Raw genomic sequence first — 13,522 nt, 5'->3', positions numbered from 1 at the left:
GAATTTGAGAATCTTACATCTTGTTTTTTTTAATAACACTGCCATTAATTTCTTGCATCTAGGTTGTACAGGTCTGTACAGAAGGCTTAAAGGGATAGTTTACCCAAAATCATAATTTACTCACCCTCATGCCATCCCAGAGGTGCATTACTTACTTTCATCTGCAGAACACAAAGCTAGATTTTTAGATGAATATCTCAGCTTTTTAGGTCCATACAATGCAAGTGAATGGTGGCCAGAACTTTGAAACTCCTAAAAGCAGCTTAAAAGTTATCCACATGACTCCTGTGGCTTAATATATGTCTTCTGAAGTGAGCCAATCATTTTTGGGACAGGACAGACCAAAATATAACTCCTTTTCCCTATAAATCTTTACTTTCAGAATGTGACCGAATCGCTTTAGAAGTCATTAATGTAACCACCGGAGTCCTGTGGATCACTTTTCTAGTGCCTTTATGTGCTTTTTGGAGCATCAAAGGTCTGGCCACCATTCACTTGCATTGTATGGACCTACAGGGCTGAGATATTCTTTTAAAAATCTTCGTTTGTGTTCTGCAGAAGAAGAAAAAAAAGCCATAAACATCTGGGATGACATTAGGGTGAGTAAATTAATTTCCATTTTTGGGTGAACTATTCCTTTAAAATCCTTTCAAAGATTCCATCTTCTGTTGATTTGTTTTGCCAATTGGTTGACCATAAAGGTAGGAGCATTCAGCCTCCAAATGTTCGAAGTAGGCAAATTGCACTTTTAAATATTGTATAAATGTTGGTTTGTATCTATTGTTTGATGCCCTCTCTGTAGTGTCTACATTTTTTTTATGTGGGGATCTTTTTTATTGGTGGCTGAATGTATTTACACATATCATTAAAACACTGACATATCAGGATGACATCTGAACGGGGGTCTCTCACTTTCTCTCTCTTGGAGAATGTATTTAAGGTTTGCTCCTGAGAGTTACAGCAGGAATGGACACTAGCACAATCTGTTAAAGGAAGTGTAGGACTGTGCTTTTGTATTAAATATATATATTATTATTTTTTTGCATTGTTGGCCACCCATGTGAAATAGTTCCAGGTTATTCACATTGATACTTTAGTCTGGGCAAGTAAAGACCCCAATGTTGAAGGATTTGGCAGTATTAGCTATGAATTGGGGGCCCGCTTAACACAATTGTCTTTAATTAAAATTGAGGATGATTTTTAAAAAATAAATAAAAATGTATATTTTTGCTAATGTAACCCTGCTATTAAAACACAGACTGACCATCTGCATTAAAATATACACTACTATGTAGATTACTTCACAATGTTCATAGGTCTATGACTGCAGCTTATTGACATTTACAATCTATGTTACAGAAAGAAATTATATTGTTCCTGTGACATTGTAGATAACTGCTTAATTTTTTTTGTGTCTTCTTTTTACTGTGTCTATGTGCTTGTCTTGTTTATTGATTTTTTTTTTTCTGTAGACATGGTCATGTGTTACAATCTAACATGGACACATATATTAAGGGAAGCAAATACATGTAGCAGATTTAAATACATTAAAACAAGCAGCACACATCCTCTTACATACTCATTTCTCATGTATGTATTTGTCATTATTTACAGCATAACAATTATAACCTGCTTCTCTGATATTACAACAAACCGTTTAATAACCATTTTGTTATTCACAAACCTAAAAATAAATAAATGCAATTTGAAATGTCACTTGTGTTTTTATTTTGAGAAGCCTGAGTTAGACAAATGGTACCCCAAAACTGATTCAAATTTAACTTTGTGATTGACAGCTCTTCTATCCTCCCCAGGACCTTATAATCACCCTCTCATTCATGTCATATGACAAAATGCCATCTGAACCTCACAGGGAGTCCCATTCTCTCACCCTCTTCAGAAGGCCAGGTGTTTACAGCAGTAATGGAGGTTAAGGTCTCTTGAGTTGACTGCTATCCTCTTGTCACTGGACCAGGGGTGCCGCAATCTCTGTCCTTGGGCTCTGTGGACCCACACCCTCCTTGAACAACAAGGCTCTCCACAGGTCAGCTGCTCTCTGTAAAGAGGCCCACTCGCCCATGAAATAATGTCTTTTGGCTTTATTGTTCTGCATGTCTGTTGGTTTTGCAGGCCCATTCACTCAATTTCCCCTGAATAGAGGGGCACAAGGCCCCACTGACATGCCTTCTGCTGCTGATGGCCATTTCAAGCCATAACACATGTGCTCTTATATGTTTCTTTCAGATTCAAAGAACACTTTGCTATTGTATTTTTCAGATGGTGAATGCAGGCCTGAGAGATGTCAAATGCCCATTTGGGATAAATTGTTTGACTGGTTTGGGCTTTTGTACAGTGCACTGTGTGTTTAATGGCTACTAAAGCCATTTTTGGCTCCACTCAAAACAAACACCTGTTGTACTCTGACAGTGACGTGTTCATTTAGAAAGAAGTTTAATCTTTAGGTTGTAATCCCAGCCTTAACCTTAACAGAGTTGATTATTGATCTACAAGCAGCAGAAATTACTCTGTATTCACAAGTTACCTCATAACATTACTTACCACTTAATCCACTACAAATGACTACTTATCTAAAAATTGTAACCAGATTACACTACTCATTACTTAATGGAAAAAGCAATTACATTACTTGAAAGTTAATTTTCGGCTCAATTAATTCAAAATAATATCTATATTTCCTCCTCGTTCATTGTGGCACTAAGGTAACACTAAGCACCAGACATTTCTACCTTACAATGACTTGTTAGTGACTCTTCAGCTGTCACAGAAACACAAATAGAAATAGCCTACATATGAACATAATTCACGTTTGAAATATATTCTACATAATTTTATTTTAGAAATGTGTGTAATCCAATGAATGTATTAAAAATAACAACAAATAAACCGTATTGAAAGCCAGTAACCCGATTACACAAATTTAAAATGTAATGTTTTACACTACTTCACTAATAAAGTAATTAGAATACAGTTACTAGATTACACCCAACACTGTTACTTACATACATTACATATAAGTTATGTGCATTATTTGTGATGGCTTTATAATTAAAAAAGCTGAAGAAGAGAGCAAAAAATAGAATGTTTAGACTGAATTTGAGCAAAGTCTTTCTAGCAAGTCAGTCCACTGGCGGCCATTTTTCATGTGAGTGCAGCTCCTGTCTACTTGAATGGGGAAAGACTAAAATCTCAAAAATGGTTGGTCAAGATTACGATCAAAGAAAATATTTCAAATCATCATTAAAATCTAACAACACTGGAATCATAAATTGTGCTTCTTTACCACAAATTAAGCAAAAAAAAAAAAATCTAGGCTTGTATAGCTAATGCAAATGCACGTTCTTGGCGGTGTCTGTATCTCAAAGGTGATTGGCTCTTTTACCTGTAAATTGGGACTTCCTTTCTACATCCGTTGACCATTGGGTGTTCCAATTTGTCCCTTTCATTTTAATAGAAGTTGCCCAACTCTGCTAAATAGTTTTTGATTTGAGTTTGTGAATTGTGCTACAATAGAGAAAGACAGGGTCATGATGGGAAAAAAACATATATAGGCTATTAACAATAAATAGATTACACAATTTTCCACTACGTTGTCCACGAATCCACAAATCGCTCGACTTGCTTAATGAGTCAGTCGAAAACAGGATCATGAACTGAATCGGTTGGAGATTTCCTTCAGCTTGGACTACTCGCTCAATGAACCATGGGTTATGATGATATGACTAAATGAAATGACTATGTGCAATGATAGATTGGCTAATGTCTACATATATATATATATATATATATATATATATATATATATATATATATATATATATATATATATATATATATATATATCATTTATTTTTAAATGGTATTTTCATTTGAAAAAAAACACAACAACAACACTGGTTCAAATGAGGGCATTTAATAAATAGTGGTCAATCATAACATTACAATGTTTATGTTTTACACCATGTAATAACAAATATCAAATATCTTTTTGTGCTTGAATGTTAAAATATGTCACTTCTGTCTCTGAATGTGCCTTTATTTCATTGTGAGAATGAGATTATAATTTTTTAATTTGTGAGTGGGAATAATGACAAGCATGCAGATCTTGCATGCAAGCGTGTGTGCGTTTTTAGATGTGTCCCAATGCATCATCTGGTACAAACTCATCACACTGAAGACCCTCCCTTGGGTCTATATGCACATTGACTGCCATTGTGTGTAGTAGACAGCAGATGGTAGGCTCTCGCAGCAGTGACAGACCCTGTCATCTGGCAGGCACCCAAAATTCAGGCGGGAAACCCAGGCATGGTGCTCCACTGGGTGCCTATTGATATGGGTCAGTTTTTCCACAGGCTATGACTAGCTGACTGCTGAGACTTTGGACACTGCACGGGCAAAGCAAATAGCTATGCTGTAGTGTTAAACATGAGGGTTTATACTAAAAAATAAACTCAGTTAGGTGTGTGATATTTGTTGAAATTATGTTTTGAGAGCAAAAGGGGTCCTTGCTACTGAACTGAACAGAGGGCTATGTGCCTGGCTATATATACAGTAAATATGAATGATACTGATCTCCATACAGTTTAGAGTCCCTGAAATGTTAATGTAACAGGTTGTGCCCCCATAGCTGTTTTTCTTTCTTTCTTTTTTTGAATCAGATTTTTGGTGAAGAGGCACCTGGTGAATGGGGGAAAGTAATTGTAGACATTGTGTTCAGCGGGTGGAGCAGATTTAAGCCTTTCTCTCTTTTATTCTTGCTGTCTCTATGTCTTTTTAGCAGCTGTTCCTCAGGTGCTCTACAAGCAACAGATGCTGCTAGGTAATAATCTGGCAATAATGTTTTGAAATCACTCTCACACTATTGATTTGTTTTTACTCTTTTGCACTTTTTGTAGGCTCTAAAGTGCTTATGAGCATAATAAAAGAATAGCATGTCAATGACATCAAATTCACTGCATCAGTGGATTAGATTAGGGTTAATGAAGCAGATCTATAGGAGTCCTGCATAAGAGGCCAAGAGAAAGCTGAAGTTGATGTGACCAGTAATCCAAGTTTAGCAGATGGACAAGGCACCTTATTAACCTTGAACCTGAAGAAAGTCAGTTACTTGGGCTGATTCAAAGGAATCAGTAACAAAAATATAATCTTTTAATACGTAGCGCAGTAGATAAAGAACCCTTAATTTCAGACTGAAGTACAGAGATTGTATTTGGCATCTGTTCCAGAAAAGCCAGTCTGGTTTAAGCAAAGCTAATGATCGTTTATGCGTGTATGGTTGTGTATGCATGCCATTCACTGAATTAAAAAATCTGAATCATTAAAACTTTTCAGAAAAAAGTTTATGATAATTATGATTACAAAATGCACTTAAATGCTTTAATCACATTACGGAATTGAATACAGGTCTGTGTTAGTGCCCACACAGGGCAATACAAATGCAACGATTGTTCCTCATCCAAATTAATTGGAGGAGGGAAGCAGGCCTGAAGGTGAACAACCTGAGCTTTGAATAGTGTGGTTAGGTTTGACAGTGTCTTTTGAAAGACCAGGGCCAATCTCCAGACATGAATTGTCGATTAATAGTGCATATATATCACCGACCCATTTTACTGAAGCCAGAAGTAGTGCGGTCTTAACGGACAGCATGCGCAAATCAACAGAGTCCAAAGGCTCGAAGGAGGCCCTGCAAGAGCATTTAGGTCTAAAGTTATGTCCCAAGTCTGGACTGTAGGTTTAATCATCTGGCTCCTTTAAGGAACTTTATGGTTAAATCATGCTTGCCTATAGTGGCACCGGCTTCATGTGCATGATACGCAGATATAGTCATCACATACACTTTGAGCATTGATGGAGTGAGTCCTGCATCTAATCGCTCTTGAAGAGAATTTAATGTATGGGGCAGCTTAGATCGATTTCTGCTTTGCCGAATATTTCCCAAATCCTCATTACAGATTGAGGTTGAAGTCTCCATTCCCTCTGATTGTGCCAGTAACAGCCAATCGTCGAGGTAGTTCAAGATGAACAGGCCACTCAGTTTCAGAGGGCCGAGAACCGCATCAATGCACTTTGTAAACGTGCATAGAGGAATACAACCGAAACCATGCGCTCACACAAAGATGCAAGACAGATATGGGATGATAATGCCATGGTCCTGTCAGACAAAAACCCAGAATGACAGAGTGACAGGACTGTGACATATATACAGCTCTGGAAAAAATTAAGAGACCACAGCAAAATTATCACTTTCTCTGGATTTACAATTTGTAGGTATGTGTTTGAGTAAAATAAACATTTTTGTTTCATTCTATAAAGTACTGACAAGGTCAATCAACTTGTGGATGTAGGACCACCGGATCAAGCGGTGACCTGAACCCCATTGAAAACCTCTGGAATGTGATCAAGAGGAAGATGGTGACCACAAGCCATCAAACAAAGTTGAGCTGCTTGAATTATTGTGCCAGGAGTGGCATAAAGTCACCCAACAGCAATGTGAAAGACTGGTAGAGAGCATGCCAAGATGCATGAAACTGTGACTGATAATCAGGGTTTTTCCACCAAATATTGATTTCTGAACTCTTCCAAAGTTAAAACATTAGTATTGTGTTGTTTAAAAATGAATATGAACTGCATTATAACATTGCTCTAAGTGCTTGTTTGGAATTTGGGAGAAATTCAACAAAACCTCTATTGCATATCTAGGGTCTTTAATGGCCCTATGCTCTTTTGGTAATTAAGCAGTTATTAAAAAAATCAATTTAGCCATATATTTTATTTTGTTACACTATTCAGAAGAGAAATGTTGAGCAATACTAAAGAGATGTGGGTATACCTCCAAGAAATGGATGAGGTACAGGTGGTGTCACTCTAGGGGGTTCATTAACTCAATCTTGTGCAATTGAACTCCTCATTCTGAAACTCTTTTAATTCCAAATGTCCCATTCATTCCATTCTTTGCCCAAGTGGGCGAAGTGAATTATGTCTCCTACAGTGCATGTAGTAATCCAGCACAGGAATTCATAATTACTGGGCTGAGAAGCAATGTTATGCATTCAAAACTAGCTACAGTACTTCTTCTCTTATGATCTCACTACAGCCCTGAAGGTAAGAGCCATTCAATCAGCCTCAAAGCCCCATTGGTGGCCCCCTGGCACTAGCTTTTACTACATTGCTTGGACAAGATCCCTTGGAACAAGTTGGAAGAGCTGTGAGCTGCAGCCAGGTCTTGGGCCTCAACTCTGAGCGCCAGGAAAGCACCCTCCTCCATACCTTCCCCCCGGGGGACTTGTAGCCTGCTTCTACTAGGGTACACAAAGAGGAAACAACAAACACAAAGGCCCTGTTTATTCCCGCTGACCCAGATTCAGGCGCTTTGACGAGAGGAGACAAGCAACAGGCTGTTCAGCATTGGTCCAGGATCTGAGTGGAAGAGACAGTCACTAATCAAAGGACCACAGCTACGTTTAATCCACCACACCTTGACTGCTCAAAGCAGGGCCTTAACATAACCACAGTAGCCTCCCAATTGCAGACAGTCACTACTCTAGAATGCACATTGGCATTAAAAAGGCAGAAGTGTGAAATTGTGCTGGCAGTTTTGTTTATTGTTTGAGCAATGGAAATGCATGCAAAGTCTTTCCACGGCATACTATTGAATTTATTAAGCTCTGTTAAGATTGAACTAAATATGCAGAGAATACAGGTCAAATGGGACACTGTCTGATAATTTGTCATTGTGGTCATTTTAAATCATATATGATCCAAATGGAAACATCAGTGTCATTCCATACTAGGTTAGGATTACATTTTTTTGTAATTGAATATTAATATAAAAAAACACTTAAGCTTAAGCATCCCACTTTTCCTGTATTCACCTTAAAAAGTCTTCTACTAATTTTAAAGGAATGAGCGCCATATACATCCACAGGTCCGTGGGGATGGTGCATTGTGCGTGTAGAGCGAGAATTTATCAATGATGGTGTGCTATCTGTGTGCATTGTGAGCTAATGAGCTATGAGATGAGCCACCTGTTTGGGGTTTGCAATGCTGGGAGGGGTAGCAGCTGCTTGTGTGTGTGTGTGTGTGTGTGTGTGTGTGTGTGTGTGTGTGTGTGTGTGTGTGTGTGTGTGTGTGGGGTAGGCGGGTGTAAAGATCTGTAATTTGCAGATCTCATTATGTTTGGTGGCATAGTGACCCTACGCACTCCCCCAGGATCACTAAAGTACCAGTCTGGAATGAACTACACCATCATAAGCCACGGCCATTCTTAGGGAGCTCATCCCTCTTGAAATATAAACAAAGGCTTTAAAACACAGATTAGCTCCATTTTTATATTGTCTTAAAATGCACCAATTTTCTTTTATGTATATTCTCGGCTACAGCTACAGGGAAATGCAGTGTATGAAATTATGTAATTACAAAATTATATACTGTATATATATATATATATATATATATATATATATATATATATATATATATATATATATATATATAAGGGGTGTATATACAACAACATTCAGATGCTTTTATCCAAAACAACTTACAGTGCATTCAATGTATATATATATATATATATATATATATATATATATATAAAACATGTTTTGTGTGCCTCTGTTTGTATAACTTACTATTACTTGCTGGTCATGACTCAGCTCTGAAACACAGGGGATGAGGAAGCAGCCCTGCTGGCCATCATGCGGGCGCCTTTACCACCTTGATTCATGCTTTGAGAGAAGTTCAATCCCATCAGCAACGAGTCGTGACGAATCGTGACGAGTTGTGACGATTCGTTACTGTGTTTAAGCCAGCTCCTCAGGCAAGAGAGGCATTCAGCTATCTGTTACCACCATCTAGTGGATAGATTGAGAATTGCATAGATGGTTGATTGGCTCAATATACTGTTGTTGGAGAAATAAATTATATGCGATTAAATAATCACACGTCTATTATGTCTTCTATACCGAGTAAAAAAAAAATAGAATTCACACATTTTCAATCAGTTATATAAATACAATTAAATTATTAATTTAAATATAAATTATATTACATTACAATTAAATAATTATACAATTAAATTATAATACAAATTAAATTATTATAATTATTATAGTAAAAAATTATAATCAATCAACTGTATAAATTATAGAATACCTTAAATTGTTGTATTATTGAAAAAAGAATACTCTTTAAAATAGAGAAAAAGCCATTTTTTAGGAGAGCTCTAAAGCATGCTTTGTTATCACTTAAATCATTACATACATTATTAGAACAACCTCACTTTTTTGGAACTTCGTATGTTTGCTTGTATTTTGACTTTTTAACTATAAGAACAAAAATCCACAAAAATTCTTATGGCAACAAGTGCTTACTTGACACACTATCCACACAGATTTAAATCTTTTTGGTGTATCAACTTGCACATGGTTTGCACTGGAACATTTTAATTTGGTAGTACTGTGCCATGTAAAATGCTATTTGCATGGAGAATGCTATTCTTGGATGCTTTTATCATCTTTGAGTGTGTTTATCATGTCAATACAAACCCTGCTTTCTAAGCTCAGCTGTGCTAATTGATTTTGGCGTTAAGTGTGCCCTATATTTCTGTTAATTTGCTTAATGGTGCTTTACAAATCTGACAACAGTCAACAGATGGCTACTTCCCTGCCCAAAGCCCCCCAGCTGATCTAAACTGGTGTCAGTAGTCAAACATCATCCATCAACTGAGTGAAGAGCATGTTATACATTTTTTCAGAAAGTCCCACCAACTTTGCAGAAAAAATCTATATTTTGACCATATAGTGTCTTGACTAGTGGGCATTTAAGGCGACTTAATTCTCATGAAATGAGGAAATTGATATACTTATGGAAAAATTATTTCCCCTTGTGCTAGAAGACATGAAGAATTACCATAACCCAAATATGAAGTTTGTTATGGGGGAGTTACAGTTTAACATGTATAATTTTCATTGGGATGCCACGGCAGTTTAATTAATAAATAGAGGTAAGCAAACAACTTCTTATTATCCACTATTACTCAATTAACATAGAACAGTTCAGTAAAGACCTTTTATTTTTAGAATATCATAAACATTTAGGTTATATAGTCGAATGACTCATTGTCAACTCCTGAAATTTAAAATGAAGTCTTTCTGAGGGACAGACAGGTTATTATAGTTTTCTTGGACGATGAACCAACATCCATTTGGATGCAATACACCAAATCACCTCCAGGTGGCAGCATTAAGTTAAATTTATTTATGCACTCTGATCTACATTAATGGAATTAATTAGTTTATATGATCAGATGTTTTAGATGATTTAGTTTTTTTTATATTACATGGCTAATACTTTCATTTTGCCTGCCTTGGTAATGACCATAGAGATTTCAGTATGCTCTCAGCATATAACCCTGTAACAGTTTGTAGATGTAAGCAATAATCCTGATTAAAGGAATATTCCAGGTTTAATGCATGTTCAGCTCAATCAACAGCATTTATGGCATAATGTTAGCAAAAATAATTTTCAACTTGTCCCTCCTTCTCTTTAAAAAAAAAGCTAAAGCCTGGGTTCCAGTGAGGCACTTGACTTCCATTAGTCAAGGGGGCCAATCTGTACACATTAAAATACTGTTTCAAACAACTGTAAAAATTACAACATAAACAACTCTATAGCTCAAATCATACATGAGTGTTAACAGAAGAATTAATGTGCTTCTATAAAATTTGTGGCTTCACATTTCTGCCTTTAAATCCTCCAAAAATTGGCCCCATTCATTTCCATTTTGTGTCTTAAAGTAACCTCAATTTTTTCTTTTTCTTTTAGAGAAATGGAGGAAATGTATTTTGTGTTATTCAACATTATGCCACAGATTCTGTCAACTGAGCATTAAGGTCAAGCAAGTATTGAACCCAGAATATTCCAATAAAGGGATGAAAAAAAAAATAAAAAATACTATGGAAGTCAATCATGCCCCACAATTTTTTGGTAACAAACATTCTTCAAAATATCTTCCTTTGTGTTCAGCAGAACAAAGAAATGTGTACAGGTTTGAAACAAATTGAGGGTGAGTAAACGATGACATAATTAAAATTTGTGGGTGAATGATCCCTTTAAGAGGGGTAGCCTACACGGCAAACCCTTATGTTGTCAATACCGGAAAAATTATTTTGTCTTATTTAAACATTACTTAATTATATTTAATTATGTTTCCTTGGTCAAAATTAACATATGGGGGCATGTAAATAGTTATTAAGAATTCATGGAGGTTTTAGCTTTATTGTAGTACTATTTATGTTGTTTTGTTGCAAATAATCGTTTCATGTAATGCACCGTTAGGGTGATCCTTTGGTCCTCTGTGTCTCCTTTGGTCAAGTTCGATCACTAGATTAGGTCTCCAGTGCATTTGCAACTGAAGTACATGTGCCCATACATTTCCGTGGAGAAATATGATTATTTAGTGGTTGACCTAAAAATCTGTTATTTTTGTCTTTATTGAATGTGTTATTGAATTTGCTAAATTTGCATCCATTCAATTACAATTAAGTAGAGTTAAGTCTACTTGCATCTAATTACCTTAATTTAAATAGTTAGCTTCATTCTATATGATCACCAAGTGAACTTGATTACCCAAGTTATGGAGAAACCATTACTTAATTCAACCAAGGGAACGAGTTTACTCAAGATTTTCAGTGTATAATTTCTAGAAAACATAAAATTGTCTGAAAACTCAATGTCCATTTATTTATAATTTGGAAAACAGAGATATGTCAACTCAAAAACACATTAAGTGGCTCAATGTAAGAAATACCAGAATAGAAGAAGCAAACACAATAAATGATGACATAGAAAGAATTCTGATAATATTATGAATTTATTGTGAAATCAAATTGAGTATTCTTCAATGTAGGTGACAACAAATAGAAAAAAAGCACAATTATATTTTATCCATCTCTGCATGAATTACAGTTGTGAAGTTTGAGAATTCTAAACATCACATGAAACCACACAACAGTGACAACCAGAATACAAACTGGTTTTAATGTATGTAAACTCCAGCACCTTGGTACTGAACATGTTTTCATCATGTATACAATATACCTAAGCTTTTTAAATGAGTTTCAATTCCACCGTGAAGTGCTTTAGTGCTTTCCTCTTTTTATCTGAGGTTTCCGTTGTCCTTTGCCTTTGGGACCCTTTCCCTTTCCTCCAGCATTGCCTTTTCCTTTACCAGACATATTTCCTCTCCGTCCCTTCTTTCCAAAGGGTTTCTTACCCTTTTTAGCTGATTCCATATCTTCTTCTCTCATTTGCTTATTCACAGCTTTGGTGATGTCAAGGCGAGGCTTTTTACTGTCCATTAATTTCAGTAAATCCAGTTGTTTTCGCTTCTCACTTCCAAAGTCACCAATAAGAGGCTGGAATTTTCTCTTTTTGCCAGTGTTTCTTGGTGTTTTCTCCTTGGGCAGATTCTCCTGAAATTTTCCAACAGAGGCAGTGGATCTCTTTGCAACACTGACAGCTTGTGCCAACTCTGCTTTTGACTGCTGAGGGGTGGGTGCCAACCCCATGCCCGGGACTTTGATCTTCTGTGATCTGGCAATGTTTTTGAGCCTGTTAAACTCATTCTTTGCCACCCTCTCTTTCTTGGCTTTGTTCCTTTTTGCAAACTGGTCTTCATTGGGATCTGCATTCTCTGGGACCTCAATCATCCACTCCTTGGTGTCATCATTGGCACGTTTGTATCCCCATCGTCTCTTCCATTCCTTGTGAACTTCATCCCACACCAAGTTGGTCTTCTTTTTCTTCTGAATTCCCTTCAGCTTGGCAAACTGTTCCCATTTTGTGGGAGGCTTTGGTTTTGGTGCAGGCTTTTCTCTAGGCAATAGAGTGGTTGGCTCTGGGAGCTTAGCGACGATTACCTCTTCAACTCTCTCTGTTGGAAGTTTCCACATCTCATTGATGAGAAGTTGTGTATTATCTCTGGCTAAAGAGCGTAGAAAGTCTTCCTGTTTCTTTTCTTTAAAATCCCGAGTATCTATCCGGTTCTTATCAAACGCGAGCATATTACCCGGGTCAAACTCGAGATCTAACTCTTTGTTGACTGTAATACTTTTAATCTTTTCGGCCTCGTCTCTTTCAGCTTTAGCAAGCACATCTTCGATACTGCACGAAGCCATTTTGAGTGTAATGACACACAACGTGGTTTTCTCACATGTGTTACTCCAAGCCGGAAGTACTTCGTTTCAAAATAAAAGCCCCTAAATCTAATGTTTAGCAGATACCACAGACCTGTACTTATGTTTATGGCAGGGTCCAAAGGTATTAAAATGAATGGGGGAAATTTGAACGACCAACGGGTGAAGAAAGGAAGTCCCGCCTTACAGTTAAAAGAGACAATCACCTTTTAGATACAGACACGGTCACAGTATTTTTTAATGTACATAATGTCTTGTTAAATTATTATTTTTATTTTATAGTGTATATTGTTATTAAAGTTTTTATT

The 13,522-nt window shown here is 36.6% G+C and overlaps 1 protein-coding gene across 1 annotated transcript; it reads right to left on the bottom strand.

Annotated features, from left to right (window-relative positions):
- Window positions 1–11,877: 11,877 nt before the first annotated feature.
- Window positions 11,878–13,196, bottom strand: LOC127634519 (ribosome biogenesis regulatory protein homolog). The gene has a single exon (XM_052114116.1). It carries the CDS (start codon window positions 13,194–13,196, stop codon window positions 12,159–12,161), a length of 1,038 nt encoding a protein of 345 aa, XP_051970076.1. The 3' UTR covers window positions 11,878–12,158.
- Window positions 13,197–13,522: the final 326 nt, after the last annotated feature.

This window comes from Xyrauchen texanus, chromosome 41 (genome assembly GCF_025860055.1).
Source record: "Xyrauchen texanus isolate HMW12.3.18 chromosome 41, RBS_HiC_50CHRs, whole genome shotgun sequence".
Lineage (NCBI taxonomy): Eukaryota > Metazoa > Chordata > Actinopteri > Cypriniformes > Catostomidae > Xyrauchen > Xyrauchen texanus.
Note: the sequence above shows the minus strand (reverse complement) of the source record. Positions and strands in the feature narration are given on the sequence as shown.